We start from the raw sequence: 24,030 nt of genomic DNA, 5'->3' as shown, positions 1-24,030 counted from the left end.
TTTGTCAATGCAAAACTAGCCCAACTTTGCAATTTATATGAACCGTTTCACTCTACATATTTGCATCGTTTCCAAACGCAGCCTTAATAATGAAACAAAATGAATGTTACAAAAATTTAATTAACGCAGACCCAATTTCCTGCTAAATCCTGCAAACTAATCTCTAGTGCACATACACTCCTTGCAGCGAGGATGTCTGTAAACGCTCCTTGCAACAGGTCTCTCGTGAGCCTGCTTGGTTTGCTTGACTGCTTTTCTTACTCTTTTCTCGAACATCTTCCATTCAATTGTAGAGTTCTTCAGGAATATATTAGCAAGCCGGCGCTTGTTTGGCCTTATTGTTGGCATTCTCCCATCACCAAAGTATATCCGATAGCCTGAAACCAATGATGAAAGTTGACTCCCAGAGTCCGTCATGGAAAATGCATCAGCTGCCGCACAAGCTATGAAGTCCAGTGCTGCTAACTGCATTAAAAAAAAAAAATCGATTCATCCACCACCAATGTCAAATATAAATAATTTACAGGTATTTTAAAAACATGAAGGCTGTGTTTGGTTGCAGTGCAAATACATAGGAGTGCAAATGTAAAAAATGCAAATTCTTTTTTAATTTTGTTTTGGAATTTACTTTATTATGCTTCATGTATTAATTTACTTCATTTGAACTGCAACCAAACAAAATAAGTTAAAAGTTAAAACAAAAACAGATCAGAATTTACACTTGAATCATTTGCACTGCCATGGTTTTGCATCAGTGCAAATTTATTTACATTGCAACCAAACACAGGCGAAATGATTTAATGTGTTCCATTTTTCTAAATTAAGGGCCATTACTCAATGTTCTTCCCAGTAGGGGTGTCCGATCCAGTCCAATGTGAGTCCATTATAAATGGACCAAGCCCAATCCAATCCAATGAATGTTTTGGAGCAATTTGGACAGGTCCAATTCAATGTCTGGACCATCCAATTTGTTCTTGATTTCAACCCAAACCCGGTCCATTGATACATATTCTTATCTTATATCAATGGACCAGATATTGGCTTAATCCAACCCAATTCAATATAAATTTGTTATGGATGGACCAGGTCCAATCCAATCTAATAAATATTTTGGACCGGATTGGTCCAATCCAATGTCTTGTCGGTCCATCCAATCCGTCCAAATTGATTTTGGACTGGACGGGTCCAATCCAAAACCGGTCCACTGACACCCTTACTTCCCAGCTATCAGCATTTCACCAATTGCAACAAGCATTAGCCCCTTCTATTGTTCTAAATTGATTCTTGAAAGTAATTTTTCTTATTCTAAATAAACTATGCAACAGATTGTTGCAACAAAAAGTTACAACCATTAGCCTATGGACCGAGTGATTCTGAAAAGTAGAAACACAAACACATGTAGCTTTTAATAGTAACACAAGTCAACTCAACAAGGGTCTGGTGGGGCCACCCCAAAGTAGCCTGAAGCTGAAATTCAAACCTAACCCAAAAACTGGCTCTGGTCAAAGTTTAGGTTGAGCTGGATGAATAGTTTAAAATGTCTCAAAATATTAATTGCATTATGCACATAAGAAGTAAACTCAAAATATCTTATACCTGATTTGGTAATATTTCAACATCAAGCCAAATTACTTTTCTATTCAAATTCTGATATATATCATGAATCCAACTATGATACTGAAAAGGTACAACCCAATTGGTAACCAATCAACTGATACTCATTCAAATTCACTGGTATCATAGAAATTACCATAATCAAAAGTGAACAAAACAAACAACAGATTTTTTTTGAGTCGGGATGCCAGAGACCAAAAGACAAGCCCAACAAAGCAGGGTGGAGATTTTCCAACCCAAGTCCAATCTAAGGCCTAGAAAATGCATACAAAGTTTCACCCAAAATGAGATTACATTCAGCAAGTTAGGATGATCATGTAATGAGATGAAACAAGATGAAACACTACTTCCGTAATTGTAGAGATCCGATGTTGAGTACATCCATGACTCGTGTATAAACCCTTAACTGAATAAAAGGACCCCTATAGGGTATATATATGGCAGTTGCATCAACAAACTATATTGAAAGGTAAAAGAAAAGAAAACAAAAAACAAAATAAAACTGAACTATTACCTGTGATGAGAAGTTCTTAAATGGTTCAATTTCAGATGATGAAAGCAAATCTTCTTTAGTAACCAAATTGGGATATAAGACAGTCAAGGCAGCCAGACTGGACTTCCCGCCATAAATTTGTGCTCCTGCTACATATATACGTGTCTTCCGACTGAAACCAAGAGCAGCAAACATAAGTACTGCCTCTTCAGGTGTTAGTGGACACTGGCCCTCTGAACGGAGGGCTGCAGCAGAAGGTAGCCTGCAATATGTTAAGTAGTTTTCATAAATAAAAGTAACATGAAACATGCACTTTAATTAGTAACCAAGATCTATGAAATTCCATAGGGATCCATGGGCAGTCACATGATAACCATATAATGCATACTTGTGGGTCTTTTCACGATGTGCCAGTGCTGGGAAATGGTTCTTGCGAAATGCTTCCAACTCTTTTTTCTCTTTTTCACCACCACCAAAATCACATAAAGAATGAGCTACCATGTCAATTTCGAATCTCATGTGTAGAGCTAAATATCTGGAATTTTTTACAGAAAAATCCATTTGCCCTTTCAGATTTGGTTCCTCCACAAATGGACCAACCAGATTTGTATCCAATGAACCTTGACTAGGTATATACTGACGTATCCTCTGAATAAGCAAAGCACCAGTTTGTTGAATTTTGGGGATAAATTGGAGTGCATGAAAGTTGCATCTGCATCGAAGTCTCTGGATGAAGTCCCTCAATTAGGAAGCAAAGAAAGGGAAAAAAAAAAGATAAAACTTTGAGAAAACAGTATATTACAGAGGCACAATATAGATTTTTTATCAGTAAGAGGCACAATATAGATGTAGTCAACAAAGTATCATTGGATCAGAAACCAAGCAATTACTAAATTACCTGCAACTGAAATGGTATTGGGTCAAATGCCAAACGATGCCCAAACCCAAAAAGATGGACAACTCCATTCTGGTGTAGTATTGGAAGAATGTTTTCCAAGAAAAAAACTGGTTTGGCTTCTTTCATTATGTCATCATCTGTCACCTGGCAGGAATTCCCATTAAGTAATGCTAACCAAACACCAGGAAAATACATCATGAAATTCAAGTCAATAAGTTGGCAAAATAATCTTGATAACAGATGACTACTCACAAGGCTACCAATTGCCTCCAAATCCAATGATCGTAGTTCCACAGGTAGTTTCTTCACAATCCGAATATCAGGCTTCAAGTAGTTGATAAAATGCTTCTCCTGATAGATATCGCCAAATTGGCTAAGAAATAATAGAATACGGCTTTGTCACTTTTCCATCTTTAAAATATGGAGATGAGTGAAAAACTGATATATCAATAATGTAACATGTTGGTGGCATTGGGACTCATTTCTTTCTTTTTCTTATATTTTGCACAAGTGACTATCTCTATAACCCTAAACAGGTTATTAGGGCACTTATCTACATGAACTGACCTATTTCAGTTTACTTTTTCTTACATTTTGCACAATTGACTCTTGACATAAACATTTTGCACAATAACCCTAAACAGCTTATTAGGGCACTTATCTAAAACAGTAGCATCCTTTGATGGATAGCCACCTCAAAAAAGTAGCCCTTTGCAAGATAATAATAGTTTCCCTTCCCAATGTTCAAAGTATCGATACACCCCGATATGCAGGCAGGATGTGTATTGGTACTTTGAACTTCACAGTTCACACATCATTATTTTTTAGTTTTTTTCTCAAAATTTCAGAGGAGGCTCCTTTTAATGCCATTTAACTATTAAAAATAGTCTTTCCTTAAAATACCTTATAAAGGCTGTATCAGCCACCTATCAATATGATATGATATGCCTGATACAGGGCATATCGTGTCAAAATTTTGAACCTTGTCCCTTCCTCCAAGGAGTGATATAGCTGATCAAAACCATCCACTGGATAAGGATCCTTTAAATTTATGACACATTAAATCCACTATGTTCTTCCCAAGGACCCCAAATAGAAGATAAGAGGATAACTTCAAAGTATACATCCTCTAAGATAAAGAATGCTGTAGAAATGACCTTCAATAAGGTCAACGTACGTCCAATAATGACCCTAGAAAGCCCAAACAAACCCATGAGAAGCTGCTAAATACTCCAACATAACTTGCAAAGCAGATAGAAGTTAAATGTATCCTCTGGTCTTCCAGATTTGTACAGGATACAACAATTCATTGAGAACATTTCTTTTTTGTCAACATGCCAACCTTTAGAACTTTCATTCTAGAAATCCCATTAAAAAAAATACCTCTTATCTCTCCAAACGCCACTCTGCAAAAAATTTGGAAGGACAAGAGTCGAATTAAGTAACCGGGCAACTGCAACAGCATTACATACCTGTAACCAATAAAGCTTGACGGCATGTTGGCATCATATATTTGACAATAGAATCTACAACTTAGTATTCCCAACTCACAGAAAAGGATAGTCTTGAAAATAATTGCAAAATCAAGAAGTTAAGGATATTCTATAAGAACTGTATAATATAGGCAATTTTTCTTTTCAGAAATCAGAACATTACTTACAGCTATTCGCTGCTGGTTAATTCCACCATTTGCACTGACAAGAATGTATCCGTTATTCCCCTCTTGGATGTCATGTTTCACAAGCAAAGCAACATGATGAATCAGATTTCAAATATCATGTAAATATTTGGGATCAGCACCACACTGACATAAAAGCAGAAAGCAGGGGTCATTAACACCCCCTGTGGAACACTTTATTGCAGAGACATATATGAACAAGAAAATGGTTTAGGTGCTAACCTTGTGAAGCAGCAGCTTGAAACTTCAATTATAAGTTAAAAAAAAACAAATGAAAGGGACTCCAAACAGCAATCCAACCAGAATTCAGAAATGTAGTAAGATTTCCAACAAAGAGGCCCTTATTGATATTACCAGAAGGCTCCCGGTTGCGTTGATGAGCACAAGGTATCCAAGAGAAATTGGCAAGTTGTGGTTCTTCCCATAAATCATTAGGCTCAGGTTTGTCCTCTCCCTGAATATAGATATACTCAAAAGTAATGAATAACATGAAAGAATTCAACAAGACTGGAATACAAATTCCTGATCTCCACCTCATTCAGATGAAATCTTTTAGACAAACCCCACCTCTACTAAAGCATGGGCAGCCAAGGCCATCATTCTAGCATATCTAATTCCATGTGTCCTCTTGCCTTTACCAAACTTGTTCCATTTTACCTGATAACATTACAGAATAATTGAAAGGACTTTATTGGTGCCTTATGCAGTGCTGAATTTTATCTATAATAGCATATCCAAATACAACAATAGTATAAACTCCAGTTAACTCTTTCTATGAAATTCGTTTCCACCCCAATTGTGTATTATAGAAATAATTAAATGAGAATATGCTTCAATATATGACATTTATAGGGCAAAAAAAAAAGACATAAGGTTGAGACCTCAATGCCCTACATTTTTTTAGGAAAATGCCCCTAGTAATAAATGGCCTACTATGTTGATAAAAAGAACGAAAAGAGTATTATTATACTTGCTATAGTATGATATAAAAAATAAAAGAAAATGAAAGGGCAAAAAAAAAAGACATAAGGTTGAGACCTCAATGCCCTACATTTTTTTAGGAAAATGCCCCTAGTAATAAATGGCCTACTATGTCGATAAAAAGAACGAAAAGAGTATTATTATACTTGCTATAGTATGATATAAAAAATAAAAGAAAATGAAATGGGTACCCCTTTAAGTTGTTAGGAAGATTTTATTGATCAAAAAAAAAAAAGTTGTTAGGAAGATTCCTGCAATCACTAATTTTTAGCAAACTTTTATGGAAAAATCTATGATACCGGAAAGGCTTTGACCAATACCTTAGACATGAATACCTTTCAACACATGAATACCTTAGACATGAATACCTAACTCTGGCAACTGATAACTCCTGCGGTGAAACTAAATCTGGCGACTATTAACACTGGCAATCGGCGTTAACTTTCAGTTCCTCCGTCCAAAAGATTTTTAATCGTGGGAGAAAATGAAAAGGATTGCAGTAGTTGGATCAAAATCTATCGAAATAGAACGAAGAAACCATTGAGATGAAATTGCAGTAACAGAAAGAAGCAAGGGAGCTTGGACACGAATAGTCTTGACTCAGGAGGATTTCCTTTGGACCAGGAAGTTTTTCCAGGAGGTTTTGAAATGATAGAGTGTGCTAGAGTCATACATCTATCAAACTCTACCCTGTGCATCTCTATCCTGTACACCTGTCAATTTCTATCCTGTTCTAACTTACTGCATTCTTGTCCTGTACATACCTGTATGATGAAGACTCCTGTACACTAAAGACTCCTGTACTAGTACTCTTAAGAATCAATATAAATTCAAGTACAAGAACTCACCGAAATAATCAAGGTGAGATTACTAATTTTTGTATTCTGTGATATTACTATTTACAGTGTTCTGTTTTATGGTATCAGAGCATAGGTTGTTGGCCTCTTTTGCAACTCAATCATGTCGACTGTATCTGCAAGCTCAGGCACTACTGAAGCAGGAGTCACAACCATTGTGAACCTGAATTTTCCAACTACAACAAGCCATTTAATCTCCATCAAACTAAATCGCATGAACTACTTACTATGGCGATCTCAGTTTGTGGCTGCTCTCAAAGGTTTTAAAGCTATGGGTTACGTTGATGGTACTATCCAATGCCCACCTAAGACCATTGAGAAGGATGGTACTTATACCATGAATCCAGATTTCATTTTATGGGAACAACAGGACCAGTTGCTCCTCAGTTGGATCCTTGCTTCACTCTTAGAAGGTGTTTTGGCCCAGGTTATTGGGTACGCTACCTCAAGAAGCGTATGGAATGCCCTGTCAAGGCTGTTTGCTTCAAAATCAAAAGCTCATGTGATGCAACTCAGATTTGAATTGACCCATTTGAAGAAGATGAATCAGTCAATGGCTGATTATCTAGAAAAGGCTCGTTTGATCTCTGATAGTCTTACTTATGTTGGTGAAACAATCACAGACTCTGAACTGATTCAGTTTGTGCTAGGAGGACTTGGCCTAGACTATGAATCTCTTGTTACTACTCTCTTGCTGAAGGGAGAAAATCTATCATTTGATGACATACATGCTATTCTTCTCAATCATGAGATTCGAATGCAACACACTACATCTCTGTTTGATCCAATATCTCCCCAGGCCAATGTTGTAATGCAAAAGCAATCTCAGTCACTCAAAACAAATGGCTACAAGTCTAAGTCAAAACCAGGTAAGCAGAAAGTTAAGAAACCTAATCCCTATCAAGGGGTTAGGTGCCAGATATGTCTAAAATTCAATCATACAACTTACAAGTGCAGGGCTCGTTTTGATAAGAATTTTCGTCCTAATTCATCTCCTTCTGCATACACTGCTGCAACTGGTCCAGTCATTGATAACAGTTGGTACCCAGATTCGGGTGCAAGCCACCATATGACTGCAAACTTGGCAAATCTTCATCTTCAATCTGAATATATTAGACCAAATCAATTAACGATTGGCAATGAAGAAGGTCTATCTATTGCACATACTGGTACCTCTACATTACATGCTTCTGAACATTCCTTTATTTTGAAAGACATACTCCATGTTCCCAACATTACTAAGAATTTACTTTCTGTGGCTAAATTTTCTAAGGACAACAATTGTTTCTTTGAATTTCACCCCAATGAGTTCATTGTGAAAGACCGGGAGATAGGCAATGTTACTTCAGGGTCATAGTAAACACGGCTTGTATGAGTTACAGGGGATTTCAAGTGGAGTTACAAATAATGTCCCTCCTCCTACTGCATTCCTTGGGGTGCGAAATTCTATTGATTGCTGGCATGAAAGGCTTGGGCATCCTGCTGCAAGGCTGGTTCGATATGTCGTCACCTCCAATAATCTTCCTCTATCTTCTAATAAGCGGATGACATTTTGTCATTCCTTCCCTTTTGGCAAGTCGCATAAACTACCATTCTCTTCTAGTTCTACTACATATGCATCTCCACTTGAACTTATTTTTAGTGATGTATGGGGACATTCTCCTGTGAACTCCATTAATGGATTCAAGTACTATATTGTCTTTGTTGATGGCTTTAGCAGATATCAGTGGATTTTTCCTCTTGTTCACAAATCAAATGCACTTCCTACATTTGTCAAATTTAAACAATAGGTTGAAAATCTTTTCAATGTTAAAATTAAATGTCTTCAAACTGATGGTGGGGGAGCGTTCAGAAAATTTCAGTCTTACCTTCAACATTGTGGCATTTCTCATTGACTCTCTTGTCCACATACGCAAGAGAAAAATGGGATGGCTGAAAGACGCCATCGCCAAATTGTTGAAACAAGACTAACATTATTAGCAAAGTCCTCAGTGCCTCAAAATTACTGGTGGGAGGCCTTTTGTGTAGTAGTGTTTTTGGCTAATAGACTTCCCACGTCGACACTCAACATGCAATCACCATTTGAACTATTGTTCAAACGTAAGCCTGATTATGTGTTCTTAAAGGTTTTTGGGTGTTTATGCTTCCCATATCTTCAGTCCTATGCTTGTAATAAACTAGACTTTCGTTCATCAGCTTGCATGTTCTTGGGATACTATGATAATTACAAAGGATATCGGTGCTTACATTTTCCCTCTCAACGCATTTTTACATCTCGGCATGTCCTATTTGATGAAGATGTGTTTCCATTTGAATCTCATGAAACCAAACAACAATCTTCACCTTCACGGTTCTCTTTTGGACCACCTCCTATGGTAAGTCGTGTCCCTTCAGTGCCATGTTCCACTACTACTGCTGGTCCTCCTATTGCACATTCCGCCGACCCACCACTATCCTTACCACCCTCATCTGCATCACCTGATTTGGTACAATCGTGCACCTCACCTTCATCAACTGATTCTGCTCCATCTCCTTTACCTAAACCAAAAACCAGTACCAGTGAGCTTGTTTCTCCCTCCTCTACTAATGATGCTCCAGTGTTGCCCTCCTCTACTCCTCCGAATCGTCATCCTATGCAGACCAAGAGCAAAAGTGGGATATTCAAACCTAAAACATATATGGCTTCCACATATCCACTATCCTCTTTGTCTACTGAACCCACATCATTTGCTGAGGCCAATGCCAGTCCAGAATGGCGAGCAGCTATGCAGTCTGAAATTGATGCCTTACACCACAATCAAACTTGGGCGTTGGTACCACCCCCACCTAACATCAATTTGGTTGGATGCAAATGGGTTTTTCGCATTAAGCGAAACCCAGATGGCAGCATCAGTCGCTATAAAGCACAACTAGTTGCTCAAGGATTTCATCAACGTCTTGGCATTGATTATACAGAGACATTCAGCCCTGTTATCAAGCCAACAACCATACATGTTGTTTTAAGTATTGCTCTCTCTAGAGGATAGCCTCTTCAGCAACTAGATGTACAAAATGCATTTCTCCATGGAGATATTGAGGAAGATGTATATATGAAGCAACCTCCCAGTTTTGTGGACCCAACCCATCGTGACTATGTGTGTCATCTGCGCAAGTCCCTATATGGCTTAAAACAAGCTCCTCGAGCTTGGTATCAGAAGCTCAGTTCCTTCTTACTTGATGCTGGTTTCAAGATGTTGATCTCTGATTCATCTTTTTTCATAAGGCATTCACCTAATAGTATCATCTTTATTTTAATATATGTTGACGACATCATTGTGACCGGGTCATCTACTAAGGCTATACAGCTTATCATTCATCAAATGAGCAATGCCTTTGTAATTAAAGACTTGGGTCCATTACATTTCTTCCTTGGTGTTGAGGTCATTCCTGACAAAACAGGTTTAATCTTATCACAACGCCAATACATTGTTGACCTCCTTTGTCGTGCTTCACTAGATGGGGTGAAACCTGTTTCCACACCAATGGCTTCCACCACCAAGCTGGTCCAACATTCTGGAGAGCCTTTTGCTGATCCTACTACTTTTCGTAGTATCGTTGGTGCTTTACAATATCTGACTCTAACTAGACCTGACATTGCTTTCTCTGTCAACAAAGTTTGCCAATTCATTCATCAGCCCACTTCTGATCACTGGGAATCAGTTAAGTGAATTCTACGTTATCTCAAGTCTACGCTTCTTTTTGGATTGCGGCTATCTCCTTCTACATCTCTTGATCTCCATGCCTTTTCAGACGCAGATTGGGCTGGCTGTCCTGATGATAGGCGATCCCATTGTGGTTTTTGTGTCTTTATGGGTTCCAATCTCATTTGTTGGTCCTCTCGTAAGCAAGCTATAGTCTCTTGCTCTAGCACGGAATCAGAATACAGAAGCCTTGCTTGTGCTACATTAGAACTGATTTGGTTGCAGTCACTCCTTCGTGAATTGGGTGTTTCATCCACTACTTCTCCCACCCTATGGTGTGATAATCTTGGTGCGACCTATCTTACAGAAAATTCAATCTTCCATGCTCGCACCAAGCATATTGAAATTGATTATCATTTTGTGAGACAGCGGGTTGCTAAAAAGGATCTCCACGTTCGATTTATTTCCAATCATGATCAAGTGGCAAACATCTTCACTAAGCCCCTCTCTCTTGCTCGATTCAGCATGCTGCGTGACAAGTTGACTGTTGTTGACTTGAGGGGGGATGATAGAGTATGCTAGAGTCATACATCTGTCAAACTCTATCCTGTACATCTCTATCCCGTACACCTGTCAATTTCTATCCTGTTCTAATATTCTTATCCTGTACATAGCTGTATGATGAAGACTCCTGTACACTGAAGATTCCTGTACACATAGTACTCTTAAGAATCAATATAAATTCAAGTCCAAGAACTCACCGAAATCATCAAGGTGAGATTACTAATTTCTGTGTTATGTGATATTACTGTTTACAGTGTTCTGTTTTATGAAAGACAACCGAAGGCCATTCGCAGACAAAAGAGAGTCAACAAAGGAAGAATCTTTTGCATTCAGCTCAAGGAAACAGCACAACTAAATATATACAACTATTGTAGCTTGAATCTTTTGTAAGCATTCACAGACTGAAAGAGAGTCAACAATTCATATATTCAAGAAACTGCACAACTAAATATATACAACTATTGTAGCTTCAAGCGAATGCTTACAAAATTGGGTCTGTATTAAATTATTCCATGCTCTAACAAGGAAATATAAGTTATTCGTAGATATTCCCTAAACTGTCACCATTGTATATAATAGTTGGGGAAAAAAACAAAAGGAACCGGAGGTCCGGATCTAAGATACGACAGTACCTATTTATTTCTTACTTTCAGATTCATTTTTTCATTCACAACTAATTTTATTTGTCACTACTGCTAGGTAGAAACAAGTATAGATCTCACTTGTAGTGCAATGATGGTAATTATGACAACAAAAGGTTTCCAATTAGAACACATAAAATTAGATGCTTACACGAACAGAGGATGAATTTCTATTTACGAACCCATCTCTGGGACTGATAACTGTATGTTGAAGACGCGAAAGCAACAACCAGTTCATCAGGCAAACACACCCCACCAGTGCAGTTATAACAACAAGAATCCTCATTCGCTTCCAATACCACACTCCCCCAGCCTTCCCCTTCACTATTTGGTGCAGCTGCAGCTGCTGATGTTGCTCCTGTCTCGAGAAAAAGCCTATAACATTCCAACTAGTCCATGGCTTCCGCTTCCACCATTCACTAAAATCGAAGGAACTGAAGAGAGACTGAAAAGAGCCGGATCTTTGAAAGTTAGAGAATTTTCCATGGCAGGACCTATAGCCTGGTCCGAAATCGAAACCTGGAAAGGCAGTAGGATTTCTTGGCAAGCTCTGTCTGCTCCTTGGTCTTGACGAATGTAATCTGCTTTGGAAGGAACTCAACCATGCATTGCTATCAAACCGATGCGAAACCCTAATTTCTTCAAAGCCATATAAGCTAGCTTCTTCTGCTCCACCTCTGCCGTTGTCAGCTTCAACTAACACATTAGAAGCCATGACTGAGACTGTGCTTCTCCAACCTTCCTTTTTCAACGGAATGAAGAGAGAAGAACGGAAAGGAGATATGAATCTTGATTCACTACTTTGTGAACAGTTATTCAAATTCCCTTTGCATTTTCAGAGAAGAAAAGAAAAACCGACGAAAGCTAGAAGGGATTTTCTGCGAGTGAAAAGCCAGGTGCCAAGGGCCCAAGGCCAAGGGTGGTGGAATGTCCAAGTCCAAACGAGGCGGAATTGTAACTGACAGTTTTATTTGTCTCAAAATTACGAAGACGCTGACACGCTGTCAACAACGACTAAATGCAACTCTTGAAATTCTTCGCCTGACAGACAAGATGGGCCCACATGTAACATCACGTTATTGATTACTTTCTTAAAATTCTTAAAATACCTTATTTAACAAATTGTCTAAAACTTTAAATCCACTCCATCTCCTTTCAAACACCCCATTTATGCCATTTATGCCCTAGTTTCTGTTTCCGTTCCTCTCCAGCAACCCCAACTCCTCCGTTTTCAAGCAGAATTCTTCTTTGCGGACGCAATAGCTCCTCTACCTCCTACTAGGCGGAAATAAATGGCATCAACAATATTCTATCAATGGCCAACTGTGACTTTGCTAGGGGCTCTGCTCTTCGTCTTTCATAAAGCTCTCGTAGAGTTCAAGAAGAATCCCAGTACACACACAGTCAAAGAGAGCTTGCTAGAATCGAGAAAGCTAGCACAAGCACTAACTTGATGATGGAGAACCTTCATAAGATGCTGGAGACGATGGCCGGAAGATGGGTTTTGTCATCATAATCAGAATTGTTCAAATAGACGATGCAAGCCATCTTCAGAAGGTTCCAAAAAATATGCTACTGGAGCAGATAAGCTGGAGATTAATCCATTAAAATCGATTCCAATATGTTTGTCGTTGATATCACTGAATTCGGGGTTCCGGATTGTGTCCAGCTCGATGGCAACAACATGATTGTCTGGATTGTTAATGTTGGTGATATTGAACAAACCGAAAAATTGTTTATGCATGGCTCCAGGCAGATCTTTTGAAGGTGAGATGACAAAAGCAATTCATAGCCAGTTGGTTGTGAGCTCTTAGTGAATGCAACAACAAAAGTAGAGAAGGAGAAAACGCTACCATTGGAGGAGTTCCACCAACAGAGATTCTGCTTACTCTGTCCACATGTTAGGAGAAGATTTCGGGCTATTTGTTTTCTTTAGGGATAACAGAATTATAAGGATAACTTTTGGGCCTAATATCAATAAAAATAATATATTTAAAAAATTTTCAAAATTAAGTTAATTTTTTAAAAATAATATCAATTAAGGATAAAATCACTGTTTATCTTCTTTATAGTGCTGCCGCCGGCCGCCACCAGCGCCGCCGCCGCCGCCTTTACCTCCGCCTATATCCGACAACGTTGCCGGAGGTAGAGGTGGGCGAAAATACCCGGAGGCGTTGCCGGAGCGGCGGTCGGCGACGGCGCTGTTGAATAAATTAGAAGAAAAGAAGATGAACAGTAATTTTACCTTTAATTGATATTAATTTAAAAAATAATAATTTAACTTTAATATTTTTTTAAATATATTATTTTTATTGATATTAGAACCCAAAATCTATCCTTATATACTAATATCCCTTTTCTTTAAACCTGGTAATTTCTCCCCTTCTTTTCTCTCTATTGATAAATCAAAGGTACGATATTTCTCCGATGTTAATGGCAGGTCGTGGCATTCCCAATTCGGTTCCACTATCGGTGGGTCGTGGATGAAAACTCGAGGGAGGTAGTTCAATGGCGATTCATTGATAGCCTAAATTTGACTCTGTGACAACCCAACAGCCCTCTGAGCTACCGCTGGGTTGTTGGAACAGAGTACGAGCTGGAGTTTCACACCTCGAAGCTTTCCGTTGGCCCTCTAACTCTAAGCAGTGAAGCCGCCTCAATGAGCTGCCGATCAGATATCATCAACATTTGAGCTCACAGGACGATGAAGCCTGCCCGCCAACCGCCCTCTAAGTTGTAACGCCACGATACCGTAGGCGGTGGCTGCCATCTCCGGCGTTTCGAAGCTACCCAACCAAATTCTCGTTTTCTTCCCCGTTCATGTATCTCCGACACCCACGATTGGTGACGCCTATTTGAATACTTCTGATTATGATGACGAAACCCATTTTCCAGTCGTCGTCTTCGACATCTTCTGAAGTTCCCAACAAGAGTCAAGTTTTTGTTTGAATTGGTCCATTATCTCTATGAAATTGGCCTGAACCTCCAAATGTGGACTTTCTAACTAACAGATTACTGTCGATCCGGATGCTTTCAAGGTAATTTTGTTCGAATTGATATCCGACACAAAGGCAGTGGAACACAGAAGGGATAAGAGGGAGGTGGCATTGGCGGATCGATCCAGTTTTGATACGGGAAGAAGAAACGATGAGCACCGTGGGTGTGGTGGCAAAGCTGGCGTTCCGATGTGTTGTTACCGATAAGGGCGACCGATCAGACGCCGAGGAGGAAGTAGTTGGATTGGATTGGTTTCCATTTTCCACTTCCAATAATTTCAATAGGTGTCAAAAGTTTTATTTTAAAAATTAAAAAAAAATAATAATAATGAATAAAATAATTTTTTTAATCATTCTGTTTAACAAGTACTAATAGAAAGAAGATTTAACCAATTGTCAAAAATTTTAAAATTACTTAAAAAAATTGAGTTTCTAGTAGATGAGGACAACTTTTTGTCCAGAATATCAATAAAAAGTAATATTTTTTGTTTAATAATTAAAATAAAATAACTTTTTTAGAAAAATATTAATAAAGGACAGTGACACTGTTAATTGTCTTCCTTCGCTAAAAACCCAAAATTCTATCAACGTTTTCAAGAAAAACTGAAAATCCCTCTATTTTGTCCGTTGGTTGGTCGGGAGCTGATTATCGGCTACAGTAGGAAGATGACCACTGTTGCTCACCTTCCTACTCTCGATGGTTTTGTCGACACGTTGATATTAAGGGCAAAAAGTTGCCCTTATCTGCTAGAAACCCATAAAATAATGCTTCGGACTTTGGTGGATCTGCACTCTCATCTCGTCCCTACGTCTCCAACTCCGCAGATCGGTTTCTGAGTAACAGGGCGCCACGGTTTTCGAGCTTCGAATTCCCAACTCCAAAGTCATTTTTCCTGTTCAGCTCTTCCTCCACCCTGAGAGTGTACGGCGAGTTCTCATATCTCTCTCGCAGGTTTGACTCTTCTTCGGTCTCTACAATGAATCCTGCAACATTTCTCCAAGACGTCAATCGGCAAGCCATTAAGGGAGATTGAATTTTCACAGAAATTTAAAGGATTTGTTTTGCTAAATTTCCATGGATTTTCATTTCAACTCACATGAATCGGCAAGATTCTGAAAACGCATTATCAGTGGGAGAGCATGCAATGGGAAACTGCAAACTCAGCACAAACAATCTTATCTGCAAACTTCGCCTGCTAGAGAGATATGAGAGTGTCGTTTTCATGGATTGAAACAGAGTCGTTTCTGATGTAGCGCGATTCGGTCACTCCTACCTGGCACTCACGTGGTTCCTGGAAGGTACCTGAGATGAAGAAAAAGAAGAATCCCCGGAGAGTTTACCCGGTGGTGATACTCCGATGCTTAAGTTAGTACTCTGTAGGAGAAGCAAGAAGGAGACGAATGCTAAAAGTGCAGATAGCGCGTTCTCACTGTACTCGAGAGATTAGAGGTCTCAAGAAGAAGTTTCTCTTTTGCCCTGAGGGCTTTTATAGGGACATTCACGTCAGGTTGGGCATAACCGCCACTGGGCTCCTACCACAGCCGTTACCTGCCAGGGCTGCGCAGGTGGCCGTTGTGGCGTACATCTCGCCCGGGTGAATGACACGTCTCCGAAGTGACAGGCACGCCCTTGCCTACTGTGAGACGTGGACGCAGACTGCCGAAAGGACTGGGACTGCGCCGTCAGTAAGGGATATGGTGTAGTCTGACCGGTACGGTCTGTCAGTCGGAAGCTTCCTAGGGAGTGTTCGTGCGGTTCATTCGCGAGCTATTGTTTAACGAACTTGGAACACTCCAGGGTTACCCTTAGTAGAATTGGTCCTGGGGATGGCTTGTCTGCTTGGAAGCTCGGACGAGCTAATGATTTTAGCTCACGAGCTAAAAATGCCTCGGACTATCTCTTCAAAGGTAGCTCAGGGAGCTCGGGGTTCGCGTCGCGGAGAACTCCTCCTTTCGTGAGCTACAATGTAACGAGCTGCTTTGTAGGCCCGTCACTTGGTCGTACCAGGCTACAACGCTGAGCTGTCGCTCGTGCTGAGTCAGTGTCCATGTGTCACAGTTTCATAGGTTGGGTCAAATCATTTTCCATCAATTGCCCCCCACTCCTTGGGCTAAGAGCACTGCCTTAGCGCGGGGAGTTTACGAAGCGCGATGGATTAATTTGACCAAAATTCAAACTTGATTAACTGCCCACATTAAATGCATTTGCGGGAATCAAGAGATTTTCTGACTTTCTTGACTTTTCGGATTCTGAAAATGTGCTGAGGTGGCTTTTAACTCCAAACGTCGTGCGGCCGCGATTACCTTAATTACGGAAAACGTGTCGCCAATCACCTTCGGCTTTCAGAAGGTGTGCGGTCAGGGCGCCCGCAGGCCATTGGATTTGCCTTGATCCGGACTGTCAACTTAGAAGGGTGGAGACTATAAATAGGGGGGCCTCTTGGGCCTCACTTTCTCCCACACCATCTTGCTGTCTTCGGATTCTGAGGTCGCGCACTTCATCTAGTCTACCCGAATTCCTTAATTTGCTTCGCTTTGTCTCTTCTGGTGAGTCCCAATCGCTATTAGCCATGTCTGGGTACCCATGCCACACCTACCACAGGGGCGATAACCAGGACAACGATGCCCCCTCGAGCTCGGGGGGAGACTGGGAGTAGATCCCGAAGGCTCGGGAGGCCTCCGGCGACGTAGCATCTACTTCTAGGGGGAGGGAGCCTGACACATTTGGCCCTTCCTTGATGACAGCGGAGAGACTCAGGTCTCTAATCCGCTACTTTCGCCTCCCTGGGGACCTGGTTTACAGCCTCCCTACTGGCAACTTCCCTTGGGAGCATGGTCCCAATGACATAGTAATCTTCCAGGAACAACTCGAGGCTGTCTTGCGTCTCCCCCTACACCCCTTGATAGTGGAGGTGTTAAATCACTTTAATGTCACCATTGACCAGCTTCATCCCAACGCCATTCGAAACATGGTTGGGACTATATCTCTGTGTTACGAGTACTTCCTTCCTTTGGACCTTGATATTTTTGCCTTTATCCTTTGTATAAAAAACGCTGCTCCTGGGGTTCCTCCGGAGAGGCGCTTTTACTACCTCTCTCCCCGTCACGGCTATAAGCTCTTATACGAGCTGCCGAATAAGATTCCCACCTGGAAGCGGTATTACTTTGTGGTCCGTAACCCTGAGGGGTGGCCCTTCCCAACTGCTTGGAGGGGCGCCATCCAAGACCCCAGGGCTGAGCTGGACCCCGAAATTCGGAAAATGATGTTGTCCTAGGCATCAGTAGGCTTCCTTTGCTCGGACTACTTGGCCGAGGAGAAGCTCGTGCAGGCCAGCCTGAGCCCGGGTAGGTTGTCTTTTTAGGTCACGTGGTTTCTGTAACGATGTCGTACACACATTCGCATGCATATATTTCATTCTTGTTGGACTAGCATTGATGCTCTTCTTGGCAGCCATCATGTCTAGTGCCGATTCGTGCCGCCTTCTCTCGAGCAACCAAAAGCGCCATGCGAAGAGGACGCGCCCTGACCGGACTCCCCCCTCAGGAGGTACTGAGTTCGGGTCTTTCAAGCCGGTTTTATCCTCCCCTCCGCTTGAGATTCCAGCACCCCCACCCGAGGGAACTAGTGGGGTTGACTTCGGAGGGGACAAGCTTCCTCAGCAGGGGGAGGCTCCCTATAACCCCCTCCAGCCATGCCCTTACCCCTGGTTCCTAGTGGGGAAATGGGAAGGGGTGAACGACTACCACGTGGCTCGCCGGAGGAGCCAGAAGGCGATTACTAACGATGAGGTCGCTCAATGGGGGAATATGGAGCCCGGGGACCTCGCCGCATTCACCTCTGCCCACTGCATGGTGGTAAGTGACTCCTTTCCTTTTTCTTCTCTCGTTTTGCTCCTCTCCGCTATCCTCTGATCTTCTCTTCTGTCGGCAGGTGAATTCCGCCATCATGCCATGGCTCTCCAGACGCGCGTCCATCGTGTTGACGCCCTCGACCAGCGGGCTGCTAACAAGAAGTTCCAGGGCGAGCTCGACCGGATCCGGGGCGAGCTCCATTACACTCGCAAGGGGAGCGAGTCTTAAGAGCTGCTCGTCCACGACCAGGAGGCTCAAATCGCCCGACTTTCTGAAGAGAGCGCGCGTTACAGGGAGGAATCATCGAGGATGGCGGTGGAGAGGGAGCTCCTCAGGCAGCAAGTGCGGGACTTGGAGTCCACTCTTCTAAATCGGACTCGAAACTTTGATCAGATGGTGGAGGCTGAACGAGAGAAAGCGGTCTGGGATTTTAAAGACTCCTAGGAATACAGCGACCTCCAGGCGGAATATGGTTCGAGTTCGTACCGCTCTGGGTTTAAGCTTTGTCGGTGGTTGGTTCAGAAGAAGTTCTCCAGACTCAACCTCGACGGCATCACTATGAAGGGTCTGTCTCCTAAGATGGCGGACCAAGCGGAGGAAGAGGAGCCTGACTCCCCAGAGGATGAGGAGGCGGATCCCTGAGGCGGTGTTTCTCTAGACTTCTGGCGGCTTCCGGGTGCCGTAAACCCGGTCTTTCAAAGGTCTTTGGTTGGGCGGTTGTGCCCTGTGATAGTCAGACTTTCCCGAGCTGTTTAGCTCGGTTATTGCATTGTCATTTTTCTCACTCTCTTCTTTGTTTTTTTTTTTAAATGACAATGAAAGTTCTCGCTTTTTTCTTCCAAGTATGATGTGCTCTCTTTATCTTTGCTAAGGCGATCTCAACACCCAAGCTATTAGATCTACATACCCGAAGTAGGACTCCTCGATTATTGTTATCTCGAATTGTTCCATAAACCATTTAAGGCATCTTTATGGTGCACGACAAAGTGATTACCACGTGTGCCCGAACTATATGCTCGTTGGTTATTCTCTAGTTTGATCATCGTACTAGAACAATCTATGCTTGGTGGGGTTTAAGCCCGAGTTACTTACACTCCTCACTTGAAGTTCGCCCATGTCATGAAGACAACTAGGTCTGATTGCGCCGAGATCGTGTTAGCTCGGCATTTTGGCCCTTAGGCTCTGGGAGTGACTTATAGTTCACTTTTGAAGTTCGTCCGTGCCTCAAAGGCGACCGGGTCTTATTGCGCCAAGATCGTGTTAGCTCGGCATTTCGGCCCTTAGGCTTTGGGAGTGGCTCGTGGCCTACTCAGTTGTTATAGATAGTATTGTCTTAAGTTGACAATATTCCATGTCCGAGGTACTTGTTTCCCTTCGAGGATCTCGAGCTTGTACGTTCCTTCTCCGAGTACTCGTTTCACTCGGTAAGGTCCTTCCCAATTAGGTCCAAGCTTGCCAGCGCCGGGCTCAGGTACCATAACCTTTCGAAGAACCAGGTCGCCAACGCGGAGGTTTCGCTTCTTGACCCTGGCATTATAGTACCGAGCTACTCTCTACTGGTAGGCTGCAGTCCTGATATACGCGAGGTCCCTTACTTCGTCGAGTAGATCGAGGTTGGTACGGAGCTCATCTTCATTCGTCTGATCACAGTATGCTTCTAGTCGCAGCATAGGGACTTCGATCTCTGCGGAGATAACTGCTTCGGTACCGTAGGTAAGGTTGAAGGGTGTTTCTCCCGTGGCGGTCTTCTCCATGGTCCTGTAGGCCCATAGGACGCTAGGTAATTCATCTGCCCACAACCCTTTAGCCCGGTCCAGTCGTGCTTTCAGTCCGCGGAGGATGGCCCTGTTCGTGACTTCTGCCTAACCATTTGCTTGAGGGTGTGCGACTGAAGTAAAATTCTGTCGGATTCCCATGTCTTGGCACCAGTATTGGAATTTGATGTCCTCGAATGCTTTATGTTGTAAGAAATCAATACCCGAGGTAACCTGAAGCGGCACACGATGTTCTTCCAAAAGAAGTTTTGGACGTTCTGGGTTGTGATCATTACAAGGGGTTCAGCTTCTACCCACTTGGTGAAGTAGTCCACTGCTACTACTAAGAACTTCCTCCCACCCGTTTCTGGCGGGAATGGCCCGAGTAGATCGATGCCCCATTGTGCGAAGGGCCACGGGCTAGTGAGATACTTGAGATCGGCAGCAGGTTGGTGGTGAATATTGGCGTGCTTCTACCATTTGTCGCATTTTTTAACAAGCTAAATAGCGTTTGCCTTCATTGTTGGCCAATAATACCCCTGTCGAAGTGCCTTCTGAGCGAGGGCCCTTCCCCCCAAGTGTCTGCCGCATAATCCCTCATGAGTGTCGCGGAGTACGAGCTCGGCTTCGGTAGGTCGCAAGCAACGCAGATAGGGGAGCGTGTAAGATCTCCGATATAGCCGTTCGTCTATCATGACATATTTGGCTGCCTGGCGCTGCACCCTTCTGGCTGCATTGCGATCTGCAGGGAGGGTCCCATGTAGTAAGAAGCTCGCAAGCGGGTCAATCCAGCTCGACTCTGCTTGAACGATGGGAGCGACCTCCTTTGCCCCCCCCCCCCCCCGAGAATGCTAGGCCGAGGCAAGTCCTCTATGTACACGGTTCTCATGGTGATGTCACTGGCGCTGGCTAATCTAGACAGGGCATCGGCCTCAGTGTTCTCCGACCTTGGGATTTGCCTGACAAAGTGTGATTGGAAGTTGAGCAGGGCCTCTCTGACTTTGGCTAAATAAGCTATCACGGTTGGCTCGCGAGCTTCGTACTCACCGATGACCTGGTTGACCACGAGCTGGGAGTCGCTGCAGATAACGATGTGCTTTGCTTTTACTTCTCTGACTAGGGCTAGTCCAGCTATCAATGCCTCGTACTCCGCTTCATTGTTAGATGCCGCGAACTTGAAGCGTAGCGCGTACTCCAGTTTCATGCCACTTGGGTCATGCTGAACTATTCCGGCTCCGCTACCCTGTTGGTTCGAGGAGCCATCTACGTGAAGGATCCAAGGCTCCTCATCCCAGCTCGTGCTTCGCCGAACTAGGAGAGATACCACACTGGCTGCTACCTCACGGGGTTCAGACTCAACCAGTCTAGGAGCTTCGGGCTCACCCGAGCTGGGAGCCTCATGCTCAACCGGCCTGGGGACTTCAGAGTTGAATGTGCATTCGCCATGAAATCTGCTAAGGCTTGGGCCTTAATGGCAGTTCACGGCTTGTATTGAAGGGCGTACTCGTTGAGCTCAACGGCCCACTTCGCCAATCGACCAGAGACCTCGGGCTTAAGTAAGACTTGCCTCAAAGGGTTGTCGGTGAGAATGATAACAGTGTGAGCCTGGAAGTACGGGCGGATCTTCCGAGCTGCAATTACCAGTGCGTATGCCAGCTTTTCTATCTCTGGGTATCTCGTCTCTGCTCCCTGCAATACTTTACTAACATAATAGATGGGTCGTTGAACCCGATCTACTTCTTTTATTAGTACCAAACTGACCACTTCGTCGCTTGCCGAGAGGTACAGTTCTAAAATATCACCCTCCTCGGGCCGGGTTAAGATCGGCACACTAGCGAGGTATTTCTTGAGCTCGTCAAACGCGAGCTGACAGTCTTGAGTCCATTCGAACCCTTTGCTTTTGATTGCCTTAAAGAACGACTGAGAGCGGTCCACCGATTTGGACATGAAGCGGCTCAGGGCGGCTATGCGGCCATTCAACCTCTGAACCTCCTTCAACTTTCGGGGTGGTCTCATATCTAAGATGGCCTTAATTTTGTCCAGGTTGGCCTCAATGCCGCACCGGTTAATTCATGTGAGAATGCAAGTCTTGTATTAATTCATGTGAGAATTGAGTTTTGACGACCATGTCGTCTACATAGCATTCTACTTTTCTGCCAATTAGTGGCACAAACAACTTATTTACAAGCCTTTGAAAGGTTGCCCCTGCGTTTTTCTACCCGAAGGGCATAACCTTGTAACAGTATAGACCAAACTCCATGATGAAGGCAGTATTTTCTTCATCCGCCGAGTCCATCTTGATTTGGTTATAGCCCAAATAAGCGTCCAAGAAACTTAGCAACTCGTGCCTTGAGGTCGTGTCCACCAAGCAATCAATTCTGGGGAATGGGAAGCAGTCTTTTGGGCAAGCCCAATTTAGGTCGGTGTAGTCGACGCACATGCGCCACTTTCCGTTGGCCTTCTTTACCAGGACTGGGTTGGCTACCCAACTCGGGTAGTGGACTTCTCTTATGAAGTCAGCTGTGAGGAGCTTCCCGACCTCCTCGTCGACCGCTTTCCACCGCTCCGGGGCTAGGTTGCGTTTCTTCTGTCTAACGGGCCTAACTACAGGATCAATATTCAGCTTGTGAGTCATAAGGTCGGGATCTATACCGGGCATCTCTGCCACGGACCATGCAAAAATATCTAAATTTTGGAGTAAGAAGCTTACCAGTTCGGATCGTAGAGGTTCCGGGAAGGAAGCACCGATCTGAAGCGTCTGAGTCGGGTCAGCTGCTGAGGTCGGGACTGCGACTATTCCTTCCATGTGTGCGGCTCGTTCCTCGCTTTGCTTCGTAGGCCGCTTAGTTCAAGGTCGTCGGCCACTTTGGTCTTTCCCTTCAGGGCGGCGACGTAGCACTTGCGGGACTCGAGCTAGTCACCCCGCGCTACCCCCACATCGAAGTCTGTTGAGAACTTCATAGCCAAATGGTAAGTGGAGACCACTGCCCGTAGGACATGGGTGATCAACCGACCTATTATGGCATTGTAGGGGGAGGGGGTCGCGACCACAAGGAAGTCGTGTTTGAATCTGACCACGCAAGGCCACGTGCCGACTTCCACAGGTACTGTTATTTTCCCAAGGGGCCGGACTTCTCCGCTGAAGCCCACCAAAGGAGTGTTTGCAGACTTCAGGTCACTTCTTTGCAGTTGGAGCTGCTCGAACGTAGCTTTGAAGAGGATGTCAACCGAGCTGCCCGAGTCGACGAGTACGCGCCTGACCTCGAAGTCGTTGATCTCAGCTTTATTACGAGTGCGTCATCGTGGGGATAGTGGATCCCTCGCACATCATCTTCTGTGAAGAAAATTGGCTCTTCTGTCCTCGGCCGCTTTGGGGGATTCTGCTCTTCCCGGGCGGCCTCACGAACTAACATCCAAGCTGCTGCTGAAATGCAACCCGCAATGATCGAACCTCACACTATCATGTGGATGGTCCCACGAACTGGCCTCTCCTCCAGAGGTTGCCTCTACGGTTGTTCGGTTGGCCTGCTACTGGACTCGAGAGCATCCTTACCGTGCTCCCCTTGTTGACCTATTTTATTATTACTACTACTATTATTATTATGTACAAAATTTCTTAAATACCCGCAACAGATGAGTTCATCAATCTCGTTGCAGAGGTTTTTACAACTCTCGGTACTGTGATCGTGATCTTTATGGAAACTGTAGTACAGATTCTTATTTCTTTCATTGGGATTCCCCCTCAGACGGGGTGGCCACTTCACGTACGAGGCATCCTTGATCGCCATCAGGATTTCGGCCCGCTTTGCGTTCAGTGGGGTGTAATCAGCTTGGTCCGCTACAGGAGCTCATAACAATTGACCCGGCTTTGCCCCCTGAGCTGTATCCTTTTTCTTTCGGCTGTCCCCTTGACTGGAAGGCTCTCCTTCCCTCTTTCTTTTTTTGGGCACGCCCTCGCCCTTTTGGTTGATCTCCTCTTCGGTGGCTATGAACCTGCCCGCAAGCTTCAGAAACTCGGTTAT

General features: G+C 43.3%; 1 protein-coding gene across 3 annotated transcripts; it reads right to left on the bottom strand.

Annotated features, from left to right (window-relative positions):
- LOC104588040 (O-fucosyltransferase 2) lies at window positions 1-13,328 on the bottom strand. Of its 3 annotated transcripts, none has more exons than XM_010245840.3 (10): window positions 11,558-13,321; window positions 5,251-5,340; window positions 5,038-5,137; window positions 4,666-4,727; window positions 4,389-4,477; window positions 3,258-3,378; window positions 3,006-3,149; window positions 2,496-2,833; window positions 2,129-2,279; window positions 1-465 (listed from the first exon to the last, which is right to left on the bottom strand). In XM_010245840.3, the coding sequence occupies exons 1-10, from the start codon at window positions 12,119-12,121 to the stop codon at window positions 157-159; spliced, it is 1,968 nt and encodes a 655-aa protein (XP_010244142.1). In that variant the 5' UTR covers window positions 12,122-13,321; the 3' UTR covers window positions 1-156. The 3 variants fall into 3 exon arrangements, with proteins under 3 accessions (XP_010244142.1, XP_010244141.1, XP_088750757.1); XM_010245839.3 differs by having other exon boundaries at window positions 2,129-2,369; window positions 11,558-13,307; XM_088894631.1 differs by lacking the exon at window positions 1-465 and adding an exon at window positions 482-2,036 and having other exon boundaries at window positions 2,129-2,369; window positions 11,558-13,328.
- Between the last annotated feature and the right edge of the window lie 10,702 nt (window positions 13,329-24,030).

The sequence above is a fragment of the Nelumbo nucifera genome, chromosome 1 (assembly GCF_055504915.1).
Source record: "Nelumbo nucifera cultivar China Antique chromosome 1, China Antique-T2T, whole genome shotgun sequence".
Lineage (NCBI taxonomy): Eukaryota > Viridiplantae > Streptophyta > Magnoliopsida > Proteales > Nelumbonaceae > Nelumbo > Nelumbo nucifera.
This window is presented reverse-complemented; position numbering and strand designations above follow the sequence as displayed.